At 36.7% G+C, this 22,643-nt stretch overlaps 4 protein-coding genes, 2 long non-coding RNA genes and 1 other non-coding gene across 15 annotated transcripts; 3 read left to right on the forward strand and 4 right to left on the reverse strand.

Moving 5' to 3' along the window:
- Window positions 1–371: 371 nt before the first annotated feature.
- Window positions 372–3,602, reverse strand: LOC111467613 (iron-sulfur assembly protein IscA-like 1, mitochondrial). 5 transcript variants are annotated; one of them, XM_023112585.1, is made up of 4 exons: window positions 3,321–3,602; window positions 1,517–1,634; window positions 672–793; window positions 372–558 (listed from the first exon to the last, which is right to left on the reverse strand). In XM_023112585.1, exons 1-3 carry the CDS (start codon window positions 3,517–3,519, stop codon window positions 697–699), a joined length of 414 nt encoding a protein of 137 aa, XP_022968353.1. In that variant the 5' UTR covers window positions 3,520–3,602; the 3' UTR covers window positions 372–558; window positions 672–696. The 5 variants fall into 5 exon arrangements, with proteins under 5 accessions (XP_022968353.1, XP_022968350.1, XP_022968352.1 ...); XM_023112582.1 differs by having other exon boundaries at window positions 372–579; window positions 671–793; XM_023112584.1 differs by having other exon boundaries at window positions 372–553; window positions 669–793.
- Window positions 3,603–4,683: 1,081 nt separating this feature from the next.
- Window positions 4,684–6,673, reverse strand: LOC111467614 (40S ribosomal protein S25-2). Its single transcript, XM_023112586.1, has 4 exons — window positions 6,539–6,673; window positions 6,219–6,293; window positions 5,708–5,842; window positions 4,684–5,004 (listed from the first exon to the last, which is right to left on the reverse strand). Exons 1-4 carry the CDS (start codon window positions 6,539–6,541, stop codon window positions 4,891–4,893), a joined length of 327 nt encoding a protein of 108 aa, XP_022968354.1. The 5' UTR covers window positions 6,542–6,673; the 3' UTR covers window positions 4,684–4,890.
- Window positions 6,674–7,620: 947 nt separating this feature from the next.
- Window positions 7,621–7,694, forward strand: TRNAR-UCG. The gene has a single exon. It is a non-coding gene; the product is annotated as a tRNA-Arg (tRNA).
- Window positions 7,695–8,326: 632 nt separating this feature from the next.
- LOC111467615 lies at window positions 8,327–10,428 on the reverse strand. 4 transcript variants are annotated; one of them, XR_002714588.1, is made up of 6 exons: window positions 10,348–10,419; window positions 9,429–9,497; window positions 9,272–9,343; window positions 8,735–8,886; window positions 8,593–8,657; window positions 8,327–8,511 (listed from the first exon to the last, which is right to left on the reverse strand). It is a non-coding gene; the product is annotated as an uncharacterized LOC111467615 (long non-coding RNA). The 4 variants fall into 4 exon arrangements; XR_002714586.1 differs by adding an exon at window positions 10,033–10,096 and having other exon boundaries at window positions 8,475–8,657; XR_002714585.1 differs by having other exon boundaries at window positions 8,475–8,657.
- On the forward strand, window positions 10,127–12,364 carry LOC111467612. 2 transcript variants are annotated; one of them, XM_023112579.1, is made up of 3 exons: window positions 10,127–10,401; window positions 11,762–11,896; window positions 11,930–12,364. In XM_023112579.1, the coding sequence occupies exons 1-3, from the start codon at window positions 10,314–10,316 to the stop codon at window positions 12,118–12,120; spliced, it is 414 nt and encodes a 137-aa protein (XP_022968347.1). In that variant the 5' UTR covers window positions 10,127–10,313; the 3' UTR covers window positions 12,121–12,364. The 2 variants fall into 2 exon arrangements, with proteins under 2 accessions (XP_022968347.1, XP_022968346.1); XM_023112578.1 differs by having other exon boundaries at window positions 10,130–10,401; window positions 11,762–12,364.
- LOC111467616 lies at window positions 12,101–13,225 on the reverse strand. The gene is made up of 3 exons (XR_002714589.1): window positions 12,888–13,225; window positions 12,692–12,771; window positions 12,101–12,170 (listed from the first exon to the last, which is right to left on the reverse strand). It is a non-coding gene; the product is annotated as an uncharacterized LOC111467616 (long non-coding RNA).
- Window positions 13,226–14,740: 1,515 nt separating this feature from the next.
- LOC111467602 (pentatricopeptide repeat-containing protein At5g04810, chloroplastic) lies at window positions 14,741–22,233 on the forward strand. Its single transcript, XM_023112568.1, has 11 exons — window positions 14,741–15,699; window positions 16,676–16,803; window positions 16,899–17,039; window positions 18,058–18,141; window positions 18,385–18,538; window positions 18,900–18,959; window positions 19,254–19,682; window positions 19,952–20,247; window positions 20,353–20,482; window positions 21,074–21,677; window positions 21,815–22,233. The coding sequence occupies exons 1-10, from the start codon at window positions 14,776–14,778 to the stop codon at window positions 21,614–21,616; spliced, it is 2,889 nt and encodes a 962-aa protein (XP_022968336.1). The 5' UTR covers window positions 14,741–14,775; the 3' UTR covers window positions 21,617–21,677; window positions 21,815–22,233.
- Window positions 22,234–22,643: the final 410 nt, after the last annotated feature.

Genomic DNA, 22,643 nt, shown 5'->3' on the forward strand with positions numbered 1-22,643 from the left:
CCCCTTCGGGGCCTAACGTCCTCGCTGGCACTCATTTATTTCTCGAATTGATGTGGGACGCCCCACTAAATCCACCCCCTATAGAGCCCAGCATCCTTACTAGCACACCGCCTCATGTCTACCCCTTCGGGGAATAGCGAGAAGGCTAGCACATCATCCGGTGTTTGGTTCTGATACCATTTGTAACAACCCAAGCCCACGCTAGCAAATATTGTCCTCTTTGGACTCTCCCTCTCGGACTTCCCTCAAAGCTTTAAACGCGTCTGCTAGAGGAAGGTTTCCACATGTTTGTGTTGGGACATCACAAAAAATAACGTAAGTGATAATAAACAATCTCAATTATTTAAGTCATTGTTAAACCATTTTCGCTATGATCTCAATAAGCGAACTGTTGAATTATACTTTAATAAGTGATAAGTGATATGAAATATGAAGACATTTGACAAGAAGGGAGTGGGAGTGCTCTTATCCTATGATCTCAACCACCAAATTCTAGAACAAGGGAAAGTAGTGGGAGAATTTGATTACTGACCTCAGAGAACTTATTTAGCCACTGCACTCAACAATATGTACATACAAAACAAAAGAAACTAATTAGCAGATCACAAGGGGCTGCTTAAATGGGTTTTAAGAATATAATTAGACATAAATAAAACAAACATTCTTACAACTGTTTCACTCTCTTGGTGTAGTTGCTCATTGTTCAACTGCCTTTGCACTGCCTGTTGTCATAAACGACTCCCCACACCCACATTGTCCTTTAGAATTTGGATTGATAAAGATGAACTCGGATCTACCAAGAAGACAGAGACAGAAAAAAAAATTAAGTTTCATTCACAACTGAATACAGCAGTACTACAGGGGTTAAAAGGTTGGATTTCATTCGAGAATCAAAACTCGAGATAACCTAACAAATTTGAGAATCAAAACAGCTGATTAAAACCTATTGAAATATGTCCAAACTCTGAAATAATAAAATATCGTTGCCGAGGTGTAACCGCCAAAGCTCACTTCTAGAAGATTTTGTTCTCTTTGGGCTTTCCCTTTCGGATTTTCCTTTAAAGTTTTTAAAATGAATGTGTAGTTTTCCTGTCCAACTAACGTGGGATCTCACAATTCATCCCCCTTCGAGGCCCAGCATTGGTGCTTGGCTCTGATACCATTTGTAATAGCTCAAGCTCACCATAGCAAATATTATCCTTTTTGGGCTTTCCCTTTCGAGTTTCCCCTTGAAGTTTTTAAAACGCGTCTACTAGGGAGTGGTTTCCACACTTCTAGACAAAATGCTTCGTTTTCCTTTCCAACCGATATGGGATCTCACACGAGGTGCCGTGATAAATGTAGAACAATAGGTTTACATACAAATGCACATGCTTACTCATTTAAATATAAACACACAAGCTTTTATATGTCGGATTGATATTGTAAGTTGTATCTAAGAAGCAGGATATTCCCTCAACATATGGATAGAAATAGAGCTGAAAATATAAAATTGTGGTAGAGAGTTCTCAAATACCTCAGTTTATCATCTACAAAGTCCATCTTTGTTCCTATTACATGCATCAGCGCCTTTGGATCAACCAATATCTTCACGTCCTTATCCTCAACCAGCTCATCAAATTTTCCCTTCTCATCTGAAGTATTTGAAAAGAGAAAACTTTAAAATGAAGTACTGCAATCTTGAACTGTTTAAAGAAATAGAGGTCATGACAGTCCATTTGTGCCAAAAGGAGAGATAAAGGCTGCATTCTATTTCTTGTTCATTGAAAATGAACGGAAATTAATGATAATGTGATTATAAAACTCAGGTAATGCTGAGTAAGAAAATTATCCAATCATGAGCGAATCCATAAGAAACTGAATTGCAAATCCGGTTCACTGAGAGGATAGAAATATTAGATAAACACAAACAATAAAAAAAGTCTCAAGCTACAGGTTTGAGATCCCACGTCGGTTGGAGAGGAGAACGAAATATTCTTTATAAAGGTGTGGAAACTTCTCCCTAGCATACGCGTTTTAAAACCGTGAGGCCGATGACGATACGTCATGGGTCAAAATGGACAATATCTAATAGAGGTGGGCTTGGGTTGTTACAACAAAATTGTTGAAATCGAAAACTTCTGGCCATCTATCATGTTAATAACTAATCCATCTCTCATAAGTTCGTGAAGTAAATCTTCACCATAGATTAGTCTGGGGTTGTGATATGTTCAATAACCCACTAATCCATCTCTCATAAGTTTGTGAAGTAAATTATTGAATCTAAACTTCCTGTCACATAACTCATTTAACGTGAGATCCCATGTCGGTTGAATAGGGGAACGAACCATTCCTTATAAAGGTGTGAAAACCTCTCCCTAGTAGACGCGTTTCAAAATCTTGAAGCCCATAAGGGCAAAGAGGATAATAGTTGTTAGCAATGGGCTTGAGTTGTCACAAATGGAATCACAGGCAAACACCGAGCCTTTCTGGCACACTAAAGGGGTGGATTGTGAGATTCCACATCGGTTGGAGAGAGGAATGAAGCATTCCTATAAAGGCATGAAAACCTCTCCCTAGTAGACGCGTTTTAAAACCTTGAGGGGAAGCCCAGAAAAGAAAACTCAAATAGGACAACATCTGCTAGCGGTGGGCTTGGACGGATATATTTAAAGTCTGAACTATTAGTTATCTCATACATAGTCTTTGATAGGAACAACATATCTCCATAATAATATGATATTGTCCACTTTGAGCATAAGCTCTCATAACTTTACTTTTGATTTTACCAAAAAACCTCGTACCAATTGAGATAGGGTCTCTTACTTATATAACCATAATCTTCCCCTTAATTAGTCAACGTGAGAGTCCCTAACAATCCCAACCTATAAAGTCATCTCTAATCGGTAGACTTCAGCATTCAGGCATGTCAGCTTTATCTTCATATTTGTCGTCTGTTAAGATTAGCAATAATTCAACAGCTCATCTTCGAACAAGTTATATATCAAAGCTAGGTCCAATTCCGGTAAATCACAATTACAGGTTCATTTAAACTTCCAACTTTTTGACATCTAATCATCAGGATGAATCATCGGCCTAACATCGTAATTCATGGTAGCTAGAGCTGGAAACAGTTTAAATATCAAGAATTCACCTTCTAGAGGACTCCGTTTCTCCACGTCACCTCTAAACAATTAGGTTATATCTCTCAAATACAACAAATACCTATTTATCTCGTATTAAATCCAAGCATCAACATCCGCCAAATTCAGACGTGTATAATGATTAAAAAGAAGCTGCATCTAATCGATAAAAGTTTGAAATCAATAGGTATTACAAACCTGCATAGTTGAGAGTATAGGACAAGCCATTGCAGCCGCGAGACTTGACGCCTAGGCGAAGGAATGAACGCTGGCGCTGTTGAAGAAGTTGTCGAATTCTAGCGGCAGCGGCCTCCGTCAGAGTAAGAATTTGGCGGCGAGCAGCTGGTCCGACCTTCTGAGAAGCTGTGGCGACGAAGGAAGACGAAGAAGCTGCCATTTTCTCTCGATCGTCCTCCCGCCTATCGATTTTCTCCTCTGCACATACACTCGCGAAGGTTCATTTACTCCAAAGTTCCACGCTTTTCTGTTTGATTTCCTTTATATGGCAATTTTACTTACAATTTTTTCCCTTTAGTTAATTTCGATTTTTTAAAAAAAGAAAAATTGGAACTATTATATTGAATTTAATTAACGGTATTAAATAATTATTATAACATTTAACCATTTTTGTTTACATAATTATTTTTTAGTTTATAATTAATAAATTATCTACTAAACTAAAATTGAATTTGCTTAATGGATAAAAGTAGGTTCATAAACTTATTTATATTAGTTTATGGTTCTCTCTGAATATTACTAGCTTGTGGTAAATTTTGAATCAAATGACTAAAGTAGATTATAATAATGGACCAATCAAAAATTATTTTAATAAAAAAGAATTAACCCTTCTCTATTTCTTAATTTGAAGTATTTTTTATAGACGTCAAAACCTCTCCTCCCTAACAAACACGTTTTAAAATTTGAGAGAAAACTCAAAAGAGAAAGCTAGCATGAGTTTGGTTCTATTACAAATGGTATTAGAGCAAAATACTGGAGCCTCCAAGATTTGGTCCCAAAGGGGATAGACACCTAATGATGAACCAATGAGAACACAAGGTCCCGAAGAAGAGTGGATCCCAAATACCTAAAGCTTGGCTTTGAAGGGGGTGGACACAAAGAAGTGAGCCAATGTCGGAGTGAATTGAAAGATCCCATATCAATGAGAGAGTACCAATAAAGTTGTTAGGCCCCAAAAGAAGGACTAGGCCCCAAAAGAATGAGTGCCAAATATGGGTAGGTAAACTTCTCCAAAACAAAAGCATTTTAAACAAAAGCATTTTAAAAACCTTTATAAAAAGGTTAGGAGGACTCCGAAAGAAAAAATCCAAATGGGAAAATATCACATTTTAAAAATCTCAAAGAAAGGCCAAAGATGACGCTTATCTGTTAACCATTGGCTTCGGCCGTTATAGTAGGACCAACAACCCCATCAAAGCGTAAATCATGAAAAAACAGATAAACAAACCATGACCCATCAAATTCAGTCAACAAATTTTCTATGAAAACTTCAAAGTCCACGGCTAGGTTTGATAAAAAACCTACACCGACTAACCCCGATCGATAAACTTTCAAATGTTTGGGAACTTAATAAATTTTAGAAATAGTAATTAACAAGGAAGATAACACCAAGACAATTCCTCTCCAAATGGCAAAATTCAAAAAAAGAAAATTGCAAAATTTTATCATCCATGTGAAGACATTAGAAGCATCAAGCAGAAACTTGAGTAAGAAGGCTAATTCCTGACAACTCTAAAGATACGAAAGGAAATTAGGTATTGGTGGCCCTTGTGTAGATCTCCTGGCTGGAATGTGAAGACACCATTCTGATGAGACCTCTGGCCATCAGATCTTTGATTGCTCTTCGTGCTAGCGATCCATTGATCTGAAAATTGAAATGGCAGAGAATCATTTGTCAAATAACAAATTGTATTGATTCAGGTAAAGTGTTTGAATCTGTTATGATATTCATGATCCGCTCAACGGACCTTTTGAATCTTAAAAAAACGTATACTTATTAGAACTCGATGATGTCGAATAGTGGTTGGCTGCAACCAACATGTTCCAAAATAACATAACATACCCTAGGATCTTATGCTAATTTTCTTCCTCATAGGCAAAAAAAAAGAATTGGGCCCTAATGCATTTATAGATCATTAGATATTTGGTACACTTTTGAATTAGGGATTGCAATATATTACTTATGTATCATCTTATTCGGAAAAACCCAATTGATTTTCTGAGACAAAATGGAAACCAGACACACAACGAGCAAATTTAGAGAAAAACAAGAATCTACGAAGTACAGAGAAGAGGGGAAGGGGTAGGGGGAAGGGGAAGGGGAAGTGTTTCAATAAACTATACTGAAACTCTCTTACTTATGAATGAAAAAAAGCAGTCGGATAGAATCAATGGATCAAATAATTATTTAAACTATTTTTGAATGAAAATGTATGAACATTCATTTTGTTCATATCAGGAAGCATCACAAATTGACTAGAATAACATAATTGTGATTGAATATGCAATCCAATCAAAAACATGAAACATGTTCTACATGATGGATGAGACGACGTTGAAAAACTTACCCTCAACCTGTCGGACAAGATTGAAGGAGTGACAAGCTTGTACTTCGGAACTTCAACGAGAAGCTTGTCATAGGTTCCTTGATCAAACAAAACCATGTTGTTGACCTTCTCCTTTTGCTTTCCCTTGCTCCACTTCTGTTATATTAACAATGATAAACAGAATTATAGATGAGAAAACTGCGCAATCTTAGCATTTAGAATCGACAATTCACAGTTGACAGGATAGCAATAAACAACACGAGATACTCCCTCCTACAGTCAGAAGTACTAAATTATATGTCCTCTTATTTCGATGATTCCTCATTTTCCTCATACAGTTTGAACGAAACGATATTTTCGAATTTAGTATAAGTATTAGAAACATTTTTCCCACAGCACATCGTAGAATCACACAAGAACTTGAACAATAATCCACGGCAGACAGAACGGCTGAAGGAATAGCCAGGATCAACTACAATAATATAGCCATGGATTGAAGTAAAGTCGAAAAATACTGTAACAAGAATCTGACCTTCTTCTTCTGCTTCCCTCCGCCAGATTTAGCAGGCTTCGAGGACGGTGGAGGAGCTTTATCCTTCTTTGGCGCCTAAACACATACAATCTACCAAAGTAAGAGAACAAAATGCAAGTACCGACTACCAAAACAGAAAAATAAACCAGAACTTTCCTTGTCGGAATTCCGATGAAAAAATGATAATCAAAGAACAATAGAAGTTCATTCAAACACATTATCAATACAGATAGCTTCATACTTCCCGCCGATTTCTAATCCTTCGTCGCTTAAAGAGAGAATTCAGAAACAAGTAAAAGAAAGTAAAGCCGATTACGAACCATCGTATCAAAGTTCCGCCGCCGTAGGGTTCCGAGCTGGATCTGTTGAAGAAGATGCAGAAGAAAAGAGAGGGAGCAAACACAACAAACGTAGAAGAGCGCGCTGATAGGTAAAGAAATAAAACCCTTCGCAGACTTCGTGGAGCTAGGGTTTGGGAACTTCACGTAAATGGGCCTTATAAGATATCGGCCCAGTTGTGTATTTCAAAGTCAATTATATTGGGCCTCCATAATGGCCCGTTACTTAAAGGCCCATAAAAGCGTACGAGTAAAGCCCGTAACGCTTGCCATGCCAAATATGGATTGGATTATAACTCTTAACAAAATAATTGAATTTATTAAGTCTACAAGTGATTAAAATAATTGTAATGTGTGATATAAAAAAAATAATAATATTGCTAAAGTATCTCTTATGACTAAATAATATATATTTTAGTCTGAAGGTAACTCGTTAAAAATATATTTTTTAATTATTATATAAAAGGTTCGGCCTTTTTTTCTTTTTCTTTTTCTTTTTTTTTTAGAAATTAAGAGAATAAAAAGACAAATAAAATTTTAATTCCTCCAAAATTATAATAAATTTGAAGTTTAATTTTATTCTCTAAGGATGTTTGTTTAATTAACTGTGCCCCGTATAAAAATAGTTGAAGTTAGCCTAAATTCTTATTTGTCAGCGGTGAGGAATTAATGTTCGGTTGAAAAGAGACGTAATGTTTGAAAAAATAGAAAGATCTAGAATAGGCAAGGTATCATCTTGGAGAAAGCGACCGGAATAGACCAAGTTAGTAGGCAACTCTTTTCAAAATCTCAAAAGGGTAATCTTATTTACTATGAAATCGCTTTTGTTTTCTTTTCCTCTCGATACTAACACATATACAATAATAATAGAATTTAAAAAATAAAAATTGAAACACAATAAAAAAAATATAATAATAGAATTAAAAAAAAAAAAAAAAAACATTGTGGACTCGAATATATACTTGAGTCTTCTACGATGCGCTAAAGTTTCTTTTCTTATTTAGGGAAAATTTCAAAAAAAATAAAGAATCTATTTTAATTTATAAGATCGTTGAACACAAAATGACCGCATAGCGCAGTGGATTAGCGCGTTTGACTTCGGATCAAAAGGTCGTGGGTTCGACTCCCACTGTGGTCGAATTTTTTAATTTTACTGAGAAAAGAATATAAAAATTACTTTTTCACTACACGGTTGAATTTGACGGTCTTATACTAAAATAGCCATAAAAACTATTTGTTTGTGTTAGATTTTGTATACAAAATTTAAAATATGTAAATCTAATTACAAGTCAGTTTGAAATAACTTTCTAAGTAATTTTTAAAAACTTAAATTCGATATTAAATTAATAATCTTGCAATGTAATATGGTAATTGAAAAAAAAAAAATCCTGAAATTTGCATTCTACTAAGGATTTGATCAAGTTCCAAAAGAGTAGAAAAGGGAGAAGAAGCTCCCCACCAAAAAAAACAAAAGAAAAAGGAAAAAAAAATATATATATATTGTCAAATATTGTCTTCTTTGGTCTTTCTCTCAAACCGATGTGGGATCTCACATTCCAGACCCTTATAAAAAATGTTTTGTTCCTCTCTTCAACCAATGTGGGATCTCACCATCCACCCTCTTGGGGGCCAACGTCATCGATAATACACTGCTCGATATCTAGTTCTGATACCATTTGTAATGCCTCAAACCCACCGCTAGCAGATATTGTCATCTTTGGGCTTTCCATTTTGGACTTCCCTCAAAGTTTTTAAAACTCATCTACTAGAGAAAGTTTTCCACACTCTTATAAAGAATGTTCCGTTACCCTCTCCAACCAATGTGGGATCTCACACTTTTGGACCTATTCATCATTTAACCTGATGGGTCGCGTCTTAGCATCAAACATCAAAGATTATCACTGATCGACAGATTGTTGATAATTTGTTCATACTTGCATTCATCATTTTTGTATCTAACAAAAGACAGTGGAAGCCAGGAGGTAAAAGGGTGATGACAACGACAAAGTAATTACATTCTCTAAGAATTGAAGTACCCGAGAGGCCATTGGGGAAGAAAGCCCAAGTAGGGAACTCCATTTTTCAAGAATGAACCATCCAACTGCCATTGTCAATCCAAATTCAATGAGCCCAGCTAAGAGTATATTACTGAACGAGAATTTGGATGGGAGAACTAACTCTGTCATCTTGGAACGATAATCCGACATAAGAGACATCGCCTCGTGCTCCAAGTATTGCTTTCAGCGAAGGTATTACATCCTCCACCATCAACTCGGGCAATACCTTGGCTGGGCTCATAAACAGCCCAAATCCATCGTTAGTTTATGTATCTGCAAGTAGTATACTTGAAAATATAGTAAAAAGAATATTTGTGCTTTCTTTTAGTCAATGATTAAGTTTATGTGTCGTTTAGGTTGCATGTTTAGAATCATTCAAGTTTAACATCATTGATTTTTACTTGTAGAGTGATTCAAATCTCAAACAAACGTTCTTGTGAGATATTTGATCAACAAGGTAATCTGAATCTTACTTTCTTTTAATGTGATTCTTTATAAGGCTCCCTCTACCCTCTACCAGAACCCTAATGTTGTTTCCCCTTTCTCCTTTCATGTTTTTCATAGTGAGATAACTTTAAAAAGAATCAAAAGTATGGATGGCTGATAATTTAACATTAATTTGAGTAAGAACAGTGGTGGAGAAGGAATTGAAACATACCTTTGTCGACAATGTTGAAAGCTCCTGTTAAGCATTTGACATGCCGTAGTCATGTTTAGTGAAGTCCACTCACTATCAAAATAAAGAACAAAACCCTTTATACTTCTACGAGTACAAACAAATATGTTGTTCTTTAGAAACAATAGAAAAAAGTCACTTTAAAAGTATGCCAAACTTTCAGCTAATCATCAAGGAGCAGTGCAGAACAGCCAAGGCATTTATATACCTACGAGAGATCGAAACGTTAACAAAAAAAAAAAAAAAGAAGCTCTCATTCACAGCACCGTCGTTTGAGTATAGATTTAGAAACGCCATATTTTGAGCATAGAATTATATCACGGAAAGGACAATGTCAATGTGTGTGTGAGAGAGACATTGTTTTAAGATACCTAGTCATGTTGGGACTATACTTATTTGAAAAAAATACTCTAAAAGTTCCTAAAGGGCCTCTATTTTCGAGTTGAGTCACTCGATTGTTGAATTATATTTCTCAGTTAAACTCTTACTTATCCATAATACATGTCACGTTAACTACTAAATCTCCTAACATGTTGCTAAAATCTATTACAAATATGAAACAATAACGATCCTAAAAGGAGTGTAGGTTGGGTTGAGTTGAGTTATAAATTCGTTTAGACCAACCTAAAATTTCGAGTGGGTCGGATTGACTCAAAAAAAGCAATCACAACTAGTGAATCAAACCAAATATAGGTTCTTCGAACCCTCCTCAACCCAAAAAATACTAATAATAAAAATCTTACCCATTCCTACTCTTATGACTTCAGTTGAATAGTTGTAGTTATTGGATCGTTTTAACACCGTTAACTAAAAAAGAAAAAAAAAGATTCGAGTTAGTGTTTCTTTTCAAAAGGATGTGTCCATACTTATTTTAAACCCTTAGTTATCGCGTTCTTGAAAGGTATAAGATTGCTTTAGACTTCGTCTTCCTCACCCACCCACCGTTTAGTATAAATAAGCCACAGCATTAATTAATCCTAAAACCACATAGAGAGATCCAGAGAGAGAAGCTGCGTGTAAGAAAATGGGAAGAAGAGAGATAGGATTGATTTTCATACTGTTTGGTTCTGCCATGGCCATAGCATCTTCTCTGCAAGAAATCTTGGCAACAGGTCAGTACAATTTTTCTCTCATTATATGCTCATATTTCTGACACAAATTTTCTGCTTAAATAAAAAGGGATTTATAAGTTCATTTATTGTATTTATTCTTTTTAAAATAAATTATGTAAAAGGAAGTTATTAAAAAGTAAAATGAGATAAACCATAAAAGTCTATAAAGATAAAGTTGAATAATGAGTCAAACAAAGACCTGAAATAAAGTGTACATGCCATAAACGACAAATTCGGATGAATGAAGATCTGTGTAAAATAGTAAAGTTAAAGCGAAAATAATAAAAAGATGAATAGAAGAATATAGGTATCTTTTAATGTCAAAAGGAAAGAAATGTATGAATCAAATAAAGTTTAATATTCTATGGAAAGATATATAAATAACGTTTAATAAAGAAAATAAATATATAAATCATGTTTAATAAAGAAAATAAATATATAAATCAAGTTTAATAGAGAAAATAAACATACAAATAAATTTTATTTGAGAAAATAAAAATAAAAATAAATATAAATAAAGAAAATAAATATACATGTAAATTTTAATAGAGAAAATAAGTCTATAATTAATGTACAAAATGTTAGACCAACACGACTCTCCACAATGGTATGATATTGTCCACTTTGATTATAAACTCCAACTCTCCACAATGGTATGATATGGTCTACTTTGAGCATAAACTCCAACTCTCCACAATGGTATGATATTGTCCACTTTGAGCATAAACTCTCATGGATTTGCTTTGGGCTTCCCCAAAAGGCCTCACACCAATGAAGTTAGTATTCCTCACTTATAAACTCATGATCATTCCCTAAATTAGCCGATGTGAGACTTCCATCATCCAACACTTTTCCTCGAACAAAGTGCGCCTCCCCTTAATCGAGGCTCGACTTCTTTGGAGTCTTAGTTAATTTTTACGGCATTCGAGGAGGCTTTTCTTTTGGAGTTCTTTATTCGATATTTGAGGATTTACCAATTTATTGGCACGACTAAGTTTAGGGTATGACTCTGATACTATGTTAAACGAACACGACTCTCCATAATGGTATGATATTGTCTACTTTGAGCATAAACTCTCATGGTTTTGCTTTGGGCTTTCCCAAAAAGCCTTACACCAATGGAGTTAGTATTCCTCACTTATAAACCCATGACATTTCCTAAATTAGCCGACATGGGACTTCCAACATCCAATACAAAACACCAAAAATATAATGGGTCGAGACGTAGATCAGAATAATATTTTAAAACGAAGGAACTTACGCTGAAATGTAAACTTTAAAAAATGAAGGAAAAAAGAAAGTAATAAAACGAAATTTTTATTATATCCTCATTCCTAAACCAGATTCCATATGCGTGCAGAGTCCAATTGCCACCAGAAAACTAACACAGAAAAACATGGCGAAGATGGGGCTACTAACCAGATTGGCAGAAGAAACCGTGCATGTGCGATCACCGTTTCTCAGGCGGTTGCTCATGGAGGTGGTGCCAGCAGAGGTGGTGGTGTTAGTAGTCCTCATACAGTAGGAGGTGGTGCCAGCAGAGGTGGTGGTGTCAGTAGTCCTCATACAGGAGGAGGTAGTGCCGTAATCCCCATTTACGTAGCTGGTTCAGCGCAAGCACAACGCCGCCGAGGTCGACCAGTCAATGCAGGAAATCGCCATGAGAACGACATGTGGCTTCTGGTAGCTGCAGCTTTGGCTGCCACTGCACATCTGTAAGAGTCTTCTAATATCAAGGCTGCCTCCAAAGGGAGCACCCGGAGGAGAATCTGTAGAAAGCTGGGTTATGAAGAGGAAAAATAACCGAAGGTTCTTGAGATCAATCAAAATATGGTTTTTGGGTGGAATTTGTGACTAGATTTGTTATTTACTAGTAGCAGGTTATCCAATTGAATATCTGAATATCAAAATATGGTTTTTGGGTGGAATTTGTGACTAGATTTGTTATTTACTAGTAGCAGGTTATCAAATTTAGTTTATTTTATGATACTTCATACCTAAATGTATTAGTTTCTTCGTTATAATAACGATTCTTTACTTTTTTGAAAAAAAAGAAATCAATTTTTTTGGGTGATTGGGATATCTCTATTCCATTCGGTAGACTGAGAAAAATTGGAGAGATTTAAGCACTTTCGATTTAGTAATAGCCAATAAGACTTACTTAAGCTCCTAGCATGTCATCACAAGAACTACAAGACAACTGATGAGGAACCATAGACCCATCAATCGAATCGCTTCTTTTGAGAAATACGTGACACTCAATTAATGGTTAAACAACAAATTTAGTTACCAGCGATCAAGCTCTTTACTGTATTTTGTTGGATGTAGTTAAACCAAATGCTTCAGTTCCCGTCTATTTGGTCAGATTTCCTATAAAACAAGCACAAAAATGATATAACATATTGCGTTGAGAAAAACAAATGAAACTTAGTAACAAAGTTAATGGATATACATTATGCTATTTCTCTGTTTATTGAAGGGCTTACATGTGAAAATGAACCAAATTTTGTCCGGAAGTCTAGCATTAGCCTTCAAATTGTGAAACCATTCCTCCATCTTGTCTTCTCCGAGTGTTTTGTGCATGCAACCAAAACATCAAAATCAAAGAAAAATGAAACGAAACAAGCGATGATGTGATATGAGAATCAGCTAGAAGGGAAATCATTCAAAATTCAAAAAAACAGAAGTGCTTTCAAACAGGAATGATGTTGAGGATTATTGAGAGTGAGTCCCATGGTTAATTTAATGGAGGATAATGGGTTTATAAATGAGGAATACTATCTCTATTGGTATGAGGCCTTTTGGGGAAGCCCAAAGCAAAGCCATGAGAACTTATGCTCAAAGTGGATAATATCATACCATTTGTGGAAATTTGTGATTCATCCTCAAATATCGAACAAAGAATTGTGAGCCTCAAAGGTGTAGTCAAAAGTGACTTAAGTGTCGAACAAATGGTGTACTTTGTTCGAGGGCTCCAGAGGAAGGAGTCGAGCCTCGATTTAGGGGAGGCTATTCGAGAGCTCCATAAGCTTCAGGATTGTTGAGGATTATTGGGAGTAGTTGAACACAAAGTGGACAATATGATACCATTGTGGAGATTAGTGATTTCTAACCGTGGAACACAACTCTACCCTCTTTATTCATACCATTATTGTGCTAGTGATATTTTAACAAATGATACAGTACAAACATCCAAGCATCCATACACCATTTGTTCTGAGACCGAATCCAGTAAATTTTGCAAAAGAACTATATTCTCAAATTTATGTGCAAAATTTCGATGATATTGAAACTAGAGATGCAAAATATGGAATTAAAGCTAACAGTAAACTATGAAACTGACCTCGATCAGCTTCATCAATGCAAATCCATCACGCAAGGTTTCAAAAATCATCTGGAGAACGAAAGGCATTGCCGATGTCTATTCACTCCGTTAGTCTACCGAATCGCTCGTCCTCTCTCTAATTCCTCAATACTCATGTTCAAAGACGAAAGTATTTTCAAATAGAAACGACCGCATTACAAGCAGTCAGACACAATCAGCCCTAAGATCGAACACAATCAACATCGATAAAAATAGAGGCTCTCAAATTCAAATCTCAAAATGTAATGATCGGAACGAAATAAGAGATGCGAATATTCGAATAAGAAAATGTAAAGCGTAAAACAAAATCTCGACCAGTTTCATCGATGCTCTTACATTACACAAGGCCTCGAAGCGCGTTTGGGGAATGACTCTTGATAAGACATTGCTGATTCCTATCCACCATGCCAGTTTACAAATTTTTTCTTCCTCTCTCTGCTTCGGCGTTTCCATGGCGTTTCCCTCGATCGTTCCCGCCATTGAAGCTGCAACGACTCTGAAAATTTTGCTGCCTTCCCGCTACGACTATGACTACGCCATGCATTTTCTGTTCCAAATGGCGTTCCCGAGCTTTAAATAATAAATATTTGAAATTATTATTATTATTTTCTCTTTTTAATTTTAATTTTTTATTTTTTTCCAATTGAAATTCAATTATTCCATTGACATGAAATAACCATTTTCAATTTTTCTCCAATTTTCACTTATTTTATTTATTTGATTAATTAATAATTTAATTTTCAATTAATTATTTGATTTATTTGCCATAAAATAAACTCATTATCTCATCCACAACATATTTAAATTTGTCATTCCATCCACGTCAGCAGGTCTAGTCAGCATATTGTTAAATTAAAATAAATAAGGATTATTTATAATTACTTTGTAAATATTGGGATAAAAAAATATCCGAAATTAAAAAAAAAAAAAAGTAATTTGAAAATATCCGAACTTACCACCAGTTGGTGGGAGCTTGAAAACAAACCAGAGGCTAAAGAGGGATAAAGATAATGGATGTTCGTTCACTCTCAAACGCCACCTCCACCACTTCCTCCGCCGTCTTCGCGCCACCTCGCCGTCGTCACCACCATTCTCACCCTTCTTCCACCCTAATTGTTTTCTCATTGAAGCGTCCGCCTCCGCCGCCGCCGCCTCGTTCCGATTCTGACGATTCCTCCGGCTCAACCGCCTCAATCTCTAGCCGAATTCGTCGCCCACAAATCCTAAAAACCTCTTCCTCCCCTAAACGCACCACCTCTAAAGTTCCGTCTAATCCTCTCAAGAATCTGGTCGGCTCTGCCAATGTTCCCGTTTTTCCTTTGCCTCCGCCGCCGCCTCCGCCCCCTGTTTCCCACTCGGTCGCCGATAAGCTCTGGCTTTCCAGTAAGCTCTCTCCACTGCCTCCCCCGATCACCGAGATACCGGAGGAAGATGAAAGCGAAAACGAAGAAATTGAAACCGAGGATTCTTCGAGTGAGGGGCGTAGAGAAGTTCAATTCCGGCAAGAGGGTAAGATTTTTGTCGGAAACTTGCCTAATTGGATAAAGAAGCATGAGGTTCAACAGTTTTTTCGGCAGTTTGGTCCTGTCAACAATGTGATATTGATTAAGGGCCACGATACTACGAAAAGAAATGCCGGATACGGATTCGTCATATATGATGGGTCGACTGCAGCTAAGTCGGCCATGAAAGCCGTTGAGTTTGATGGAGTGGAGTTTCACGGAAGAGTTTTGACTGTGAAATTGGATGATGGGAGGAGGTTAAAGGAGAAGGCGTATGAGAGGGCGAAATGGATGGAGGGAGATGACAGTGTGGAGTTTCGTTCACAATGGCATGAAGAGAGGGATAAGGCACGGAAGGGCTTGCGCATGGTTATTGAGACAGAGCCGGGGGATTGGCAGGCGGTTGTCTCAGCCTTCGAGAGGATTAAAAAGGTAGCTTCTTCAATTCCTTTGGAATGTTTTTGAATTAGCGGCTTCTTGAATTATGCTATAATTCTCTTATACAGATGAGAATAATTTATGTTTTTACAATATGGTGCTAGATGGATTGTTTTTCAAGTTATGTAAATTCTTATTCAGAATCTCAACTCAAGTTCGGGTCGAATAATTTCTCCGCAGTTCTAGCCGATATTGCTAACTTCGAGCAAGGGACCATGAGCTATTGTATTACAAGTTCATGTTTCCTTAGGTGTCTTGCATTTTTCATGGTTTTTTTATCTATGTTTGGTTAGATAACTCCTTGGCAGTAGTGTAATATCGTAGATGGTGTGTTCTCTAATTACAAGTACATATGTCATTTATACTCGACGTTTTTGTTTTTTCATTTATCTAAGTCAAAGTTTGGTTTTCAAAAAAAGAAGGTGTAATAGTTAGTGAGTGTAATAGCCCAAGCCCACAGTTAGTCGATGTTGTCCTCTTTTCCTTTTCGAGCTTTCCCTCCAGGTTTTTAAAACATGTTTGCTAAGGAGAGGTTTTCACACCCTTATAAAGAATGATTTGTTCTCCTCCCCAACCGATATGGGATCTCACAGTGAGGTTGGCAAAATTAGATGTAGACTTCATGGTACATACTTTAATCTGTTAGTTCACAATTGATGTATGTATGCTTTTGGAATAGATTTTGCTTATAACGGACAATTCTGGGTTTTCCATGAATTTTGCTGTTTGTTTTGAGAGTTTTATTCAAGCTTAGTATGTGTTTTAATACCCCAAAGTATCGTCATGCCTACTTGAATCCGTTCATTCAAACTTGCACTCACAATGACAAATTCATGTGCAATAGTGTATGCAAGCCCTAAAACATGTCACGTTCACCGTTACATATTCTTTAGAGGACTGAATTTGGACATTTCATATTAATTGTTTTGATATTTTTTGTTGTTACGGGGTGAATTGTACTATCGTCAAGCCTTCTAGGAAGGAGTATAGTTTGATGGTGAACTACTATGCAAGAAGAGGTGATATGCATCGTGCACGTGAAACATTTGAAAAGATGCGAGCTAGAGGAATAGAACCGACGTCTCATGTCTACACAAAGTAATAACTATTCCTAAACATTTCTCTTTCCTTTTATTATGTTCCAAATATATTAGTTCAAGCTTGATTTATTTTGAATGCTTCATGATGCGCAGCCTTATACATGCTTATGCAGTGGGTAGAGATATGGAAGAAGCATTATCTTGTGTCAGAAAAATGAAAGAGGAAGGCATAGAAATGAGTTTGGTAACTTACAGCATTGTTGTGGGTGGATTTGCCAAAATGGGAAATGCAGAGTAAGTAATTATCATTTCATGTGTGAGTACATAGGTTCATAGAGTTTTCATTATATATAAACTTTGCCCTGTTATTTTTAAATCCTTAGATTGATTTTCTTGCCATTCGTTTCCATTGTTGATTGGTAAAACCTACAAATACCAAATGGTCAATCACTTTAGTGATACTTGGCTCTCATCTGAAAAAAGGCTGTGCATGTTTTCTCAGACCTTATGAACATTTGATCAGGCTTCTTGACTATTTTGTATTTAAGTTTATCAATTAAGGGCTTGTAGTCAAAACATTTGATCAGGCTTCTTGACTTATGTGTATTTAAGTTTATCAATTAAGGGCTTGTAGTCAAGTGGTGGCCGCCTTCATTCTGAGGGTTCCATGGTAATACTCTGTGAGATCTCACATTGGTTGGAGAGGGGAACAAACCATTCTTTACAAAGGTGTGTAAACTTCTCCCTAACAGACACGTTTTAAAACCTTGAGGGGAAGCCCAGAAGGAAAAGCCCAAAGAGGTCAATATCTGTTAGCGGTGGGCTTGGGCTTGGGCTTTTACAAATGATATCAGAGTCAAACACTGGCAGCGAGGACTCTGGGCTCCCAAGGGGGGTGGATTGTGAGATCTCACATCGGTTAGAGAGGGGAACAAAGCATTCCTTACAAGTGTGTGGAAACCTCTCCTTAGCAGACGCATTTTAAAACCTTGAGGGGAAGCCCAAAAGGAAAAGCCCAAAGAAGACAATATCGGTTAGTAGTGGGCTTGAGCTTAGACTTGGGTCTAGCTTGTTGCATGTTTCGTTCAGAAGGAAGTTGAATCTTATTGCTGCAGGGGGAACTTTGCGGAAAATCATCAAAGGTTGCTTTTCGCCCAATGTTTGGTTCTAGGAAGTAGATGCTATTTTTCTGTATTATCTAGTCTTTTAGAGTTTGTTCACTCAATTTATTTCTGTTTTCATATTCACGAGTCGTTTTTCTTATGCATCTTTATTTATCTAAATTGTATTACATTTGCATTTGTCTTGGAAGAGCTGCAGATCACTGGTTTCAGGAGGCGAAAGAGAAACACTCGTTGAATGCCATCATTTATGGGAATATTATATATGCTTACTGGTAATTATTTGACAAACGACGGATCAAATTTTTTTTTTCTATGAAATTGTTACATTGCCTGTACTATTCTTAGTCGCAGTGTGTGTGCATGTGTTTTTTTTTTTTTTTTTTTTTTTTTTTTTTTTTTTTTTTTTTTTTTTTTTTTTTTTTTTTTTTTTTTTTTTTTTTTTTTTTTTTTGTGGATTATTTTCTAGTATAATACAAGGGAAATACTATTTTATAAGTAGCTAGTTTTGATTACAGTCAAATATGCAATATGGATAGAGCGGAAGCTTTGGTGAGGCAAATGGAAGAAGAAGGCATAGATGCTCCAATTGACATATATCACACCATGATGGATGGTTATACAATGGTTGGAGATGAGGAGAAATGTCTGCTTGTGTTCGAGAGATTTAAGGTACAATTCTATGGCAATAGGTTGAATTAGATGTGTGCATGAGTTGATCTGTTTCCTCAAATCTTATGTCCTTGGTTCAGTTTTTGGCGCTGAGCTTGGGTAATTTCTATTTTTGGAGCAAAGTGTCGACTAAAAAAAAAGAGAATAGTTGGAGAGGTTCTGATTTTTATTTTTATTTTATTTTTTATGGTGCATCTTTAGTCGAACCACCCAACAGATGGCCTCGATTGCATTCGATCAAAAGAATTTTGACCTCAATGCCGAAAAAATGATTCACTTCAATCTTGTGTTCATGATTGATTTCCATCAATTTTAATTACATTTCCTTTAAATATCTTATATTTTATTAACTATGATGCAGGAATGTGGTTTGAATCCTTCAGTCGTTACATATGGGTGTCTTATTAATCTTTACACAAAGGTAAGAACTTATTTTTATTCCCAATATTACTTATGTGTTATTGTTTTCCTGATTCTTTAGAAGAAAATGAACTTTAACGTTAGAGTATCTATTTGTTAGGTTTGAATATTTGGTACTTCATTAGGGCACTGAATGAATGAGTTTGGCTGGTCTCACTTCCTCATCTCTTTGAAGATCGTGATTTTGAAGATAACGACACCTGTTGTTACAAACGTCAATTTTACACGATTTCTTGCATGCATATGATTGTAGATTCTCTTTGATTTTTTCGCCCTTTTTTCATCGTTCTTTCAGCTTGGGAAAGTTTCTAAAGCACTGGAAGTTTGCAAAGAAATGGAGAATGCTGGCATAAAACACAACATGAAGACCTACTCCATGTTGATCAATGGGTTCTTGAAGTTGAAAGATTGGGCTAATGCTTTCGCTATTTTTGAGGATTTGATCAAAGACGGTATTAAGCCTGATGTAGTACTCTATAATAATATCATCACAGCATTCTGTGGGATGGGGAAGATGGATCGTGCTGTTTGTACTGTCAAGGAAATGCAAAAACAAAGGCACAGGCCCACAACTCGAACATTTATGCCCATCATACATGGTTTTGCTAGGCAAGGGGACATGAGGAAAGCGCTAGATGTATTCGATATGATGCGGATGTCTGGATGCATTCCAACGGTGCACACTTACAATGCTCTGATTCTTGGTCTAGTTGAGAAGCGTAAGGTAATTATTTCAAACTATGAAACGCTCCATGCCTATGGATGTTCCTTTCCTCAAGTAGTAGTTTTGAGCCATTAGATCCCGACTTTCCTCATTGAATCCTCAAATTCTCTAAGACCTTTGTGGAATACTGACTCGATCCAACTTCTCGTGCGTATGAAACTAATTTTACATGGACGTTTTTACATTATAATTTACGAGATCCTAGCTTCACTCATATTGCTGTAATATTTTAAGGAGCTCCCTGTTTACATTTTATTCTATCCTTCCAGATGGAGAAGGCTGTAGAAATACTTGACGAGATGACGTTGGCTGGCGTAAGTCCAAATGAACACACATACACAACCATCATGCATGGTTATGCTTCTTTGGGGGATACCGGAAAAGCGTTCGCTTACTTCACTAAACTGAGGGATGAAGGTCTGAAGCTTGATGTTTATACATATGAAGCATTGCTTAAAGCATGCTGCAAATCAGGGAGGATGCAGAGCGCATTGGCAGTCACCAAGGAAATGAGTGCTCAAAATATCCCAAGAAACGCCTTTATTTATAACATTTTAATTGATGGGTATGTTCTAGATGTGAGTAGGGTTGCACTTGTTACCGGATGAATTATTACTTGTAATTCTCTTTGCTTCTGCCTCGTTGCTACTAATTAGCTTTCTCCATATAGATGGGCTCGACGTGGCGATGTTTGGGAGGCGGCTGATCTAATACAACAAATGAAAAAAGAAGGGGTTCAACCTGACATTCATACCTACACATCCTTCATAAATGCTTGCTCCAAGGCTGGAGATATGCAGGTATTTGACAAAATCAAATAAGCCAAAACTTTTTAGTTTTTACATCATGGTGTCGTGACGACGAGGTGCAATGGTAACCTGGAGGTGATTTTAATTGCTTAAGTGTGAGATCCCATGTCTCGCTGGTCCTGAAGGGGGTGATTGTGAGATCCTACATCAGTTGGAGAGGGGAACGAAACATTCTTTATAAGAGTATGAAAACCTCTCCCTAACAAACACGTTTTAAAACCTTGAGCGGAAGCCCAGACGGAAAACTCAAAGAGGACAATACCTGACTTGGGTTGTTACATTAAAAGTGATTTCATCTGAATTGATTATCGAATTTTTTCGTATCAGATAGTATATTCTATCTTATTGTTGCCTGAATTAGTTTCTGATAGGATCAGTAAGAAAATAAATTTATGTTTGTTTGGTCTTCATAATTTGAAAGTTCTTGGGAAACGTGCAGTGGTCTACGGCTAGTTTGAGTGTTGGTTTCTAAGCATTTTGGTAACTATCCTTTGACTCGTATTTGTTAGCTAGGTTCATCAAACATTGATTACCTACTATTCTTGGCATGCTCTAATTTCTAACTGGTTAGCTATTTTCCAGAGAGCAACAAAAACAATTGTAGAAATGAAATCAGCAGGAGTGAAGCCTAATGTTAAAACGTATACTACGCTAATTCACGGTTGGGCCCGTGCTTCTTTACCCGAGAAGGCATTGTCGTGCTTTGCAGAGATGAAGCTATCTGGGTTGAAGCCAGACAAAGCTGTTTACCATTGTCTAATGACGTCATTACTCTCGAGGGCTACCGTTGCAGAAGGAAGCATTTATCCCGGCATTCTCTCCGTCTGCAAAGAGATGGTCGATTCGGGATTAACCGTGGATATGGGGACAGCAGTTCACTGGTCCAAGTGCTTGCGCAAAATCGAGAGAACAGGTGGGGAGATTACTGAAGCCTTGCAGAAAACCTTCCCTCCCAATTGGAACTCATATAACAATGTCCACATGAGCTCCAGCCTAGACTCGGACGACGAATCTGGTATAAGTGACGATGAGGACGAGGACGAGGACGAGGACAAGGACGATGATACATGTCAAGAGGGAGTATCCGACGCTCGAGACGATGTAGTTGGTAGATCATGGTTTTGAGTACACAAAAGCTTAGAAACAAGCCTTTTAAGCATGCAAACAGAATCTCACTGCTAAAATGGTCAATAGTTTGGCCCTACCTTTGGCTTGATTGACATTGTTTTATGTATAGGCTTTGGATTTTCTGCTCTGCTGTTTATTTGAATCTCGAACGTCTGAGTCGAAGGAATGCATCTTAACCATTTGACCTCTATCCAGAATGAATGGACGAGATCGGTTTGGAAGTCGAAGTCGATGTGACACTGCCAAATTTAAAATACAACAGCAGATGATAAGGAAGGATTCTTGTGGTTCCACCAAACAGCACAGCATAGCCAGATTCTTCCATGTTCTTCCCACCACTGCCTCATCTCTATCAACGAATGTGATGGATTTGAATCTTTTCCCTAATTTTGCAACTTGTTTTGAATGATTGTGTGAAGAAAATGGACAAAAGGAATATAATGGTTTAAGTATCATTATCAGTTGGATTAGTTGAATGAATGAAGCTCCATGGCTATGGAGGGTCAATGAAGAACACTTGCAGCCATGGAAATATTTTATTATTGTTATGATCTGATGAATTATGTGGATGAGTATTATTATAATCAAGGGAGACAAAGCAGCTCATTTAGGTACCCACTTTCTAATTGATACACACAAAAACCTGCCTCTGTCTTGACCAACCAATCTGCCTCTGTCTTTTAAGTATAAATTCTCGTAGTTTTTTTAAAATGTCTTAAAGGAGATAGTGTTCTTTATTTAAAAATCCATGATTAACCTTTTAATTACTCTCTCGGCAATCCTCTCCTCCAACAAAAGTACATTATAGAGTCTCTTGTGAGGTCTTTGGAGTCCTTGAACAACCTCTTCTTAATCAGGGCTCGACTCTTTCTTTGGAGCCCTCAAACAAAGTACACTTTATTTGACACACGAGTCACTTTTGATGAAGGTTTACATCTTCTTTGTTCGACATTTAAGAATTCTATTGACACGACTAAGTTAAAGGCATGACTATGATACCGTATGTTAAGAACCACGACTCTCC

Source organism: Cucurbita maxima, unplaced genomic scaffold (assembly GCF_002738345.1).
Source record: "Cucurbita maxima cultivar Rimu unplaced genomic scaffold, Cmax_1.0 Cma_Scf00034, whole genome shotgun sequence".
NCBI lineage: Eukaryota > Viridiplantae > Streptophyta > Magnoliopsida > Cucurbitales > Cucurbitaceae > Cucurbita > Cucurbita maxima.

What these genes read in the sequence shown, in the direction of transcription:
- LOC111467613 (XM_023112585.1), bottom strand. Translation starts at nt 3,519, where the DNA reads ATGGCAGCTTCTTCGTCTTCCTTCGTCGCCACAGCTTCTCAGAAGGTC. An exon ending in CTATACTCTCAACTATGCAG is followed by an intron (nt 1,635 to 3,320) that starts GTTTGTAATACC and finishes CAAATACTTCAG; the next exon opens with ATGAGAAGGGAAAATTTGAT. An exon ending in TTTGTAGATGATAAACTGAG is followed by an intron (nt 794 to 1,516) that starts GTATTTGAGAAC and finishes TCTTCTTGGTAG; the next exon opens with ATCCGAGTTCATCTTTATCA.
- LOC111467614 (XM_023112586.1), bottom strand. An exon ending in GAGGGAAGCAGAAGAAGAAG is followed by an intron (nt 5,843 to 6,218) that starts GTCAGATTCTTG and finishes TTAATATAACAG; the next exon opens with AAGTGGAGCAAGGGAAAGCA. An exon ending in TCTTGTCCGACAGGTTGAGG is followed by an intron (nt 5,005 to 5,707) that starts GTAAGTTTTTCA and finishes TTCAATTTTCAG; the next exon opens with ATCAATGGATCGCTAGCACG.
- LOC111467612 (XM_023112578.1), top strand. Translation starts at nt 10,314, where the DNA reads ATGGGAAGAAGAGAGATAGGATTGATTTTCATACTGTTTGGTTCTGCC. An exon ending in GCAAGAAATCTTGGCAACAG is followed by an intron (nt 10,402 to 11,761) that starts GTCAGTACAATT and finishes ATATGCGTGCAG; the next exon opens with AGTCCAATTGCCACCAGAAA.
- LOC111467602 (XM_023112568.1), top strand. Translation starts at nt 14,776, where the DNA reads ATGGATGTTCGTTCACTCTCAAACGCCACCTCCACCACTTCCTCCGCC. An exon ending in CCTTCGAGAGGATTAAAAAG is followed by an intron (nt 15,700 to 16,675) that starts GTAGCTTCTTCA and finishes ACTATCGTCAAG; the next exon opens with CCTTCTAGGAAGGAGTATAG. An exon ending in TATAACATTTTAATTGATGG is followed by an intron (nt 20,248 to 20,352) that starts GTATGTTCTAGA and finishes TTCTCCATATAG; the next exon opens with ATGGGCTCGACGTGGCGATG.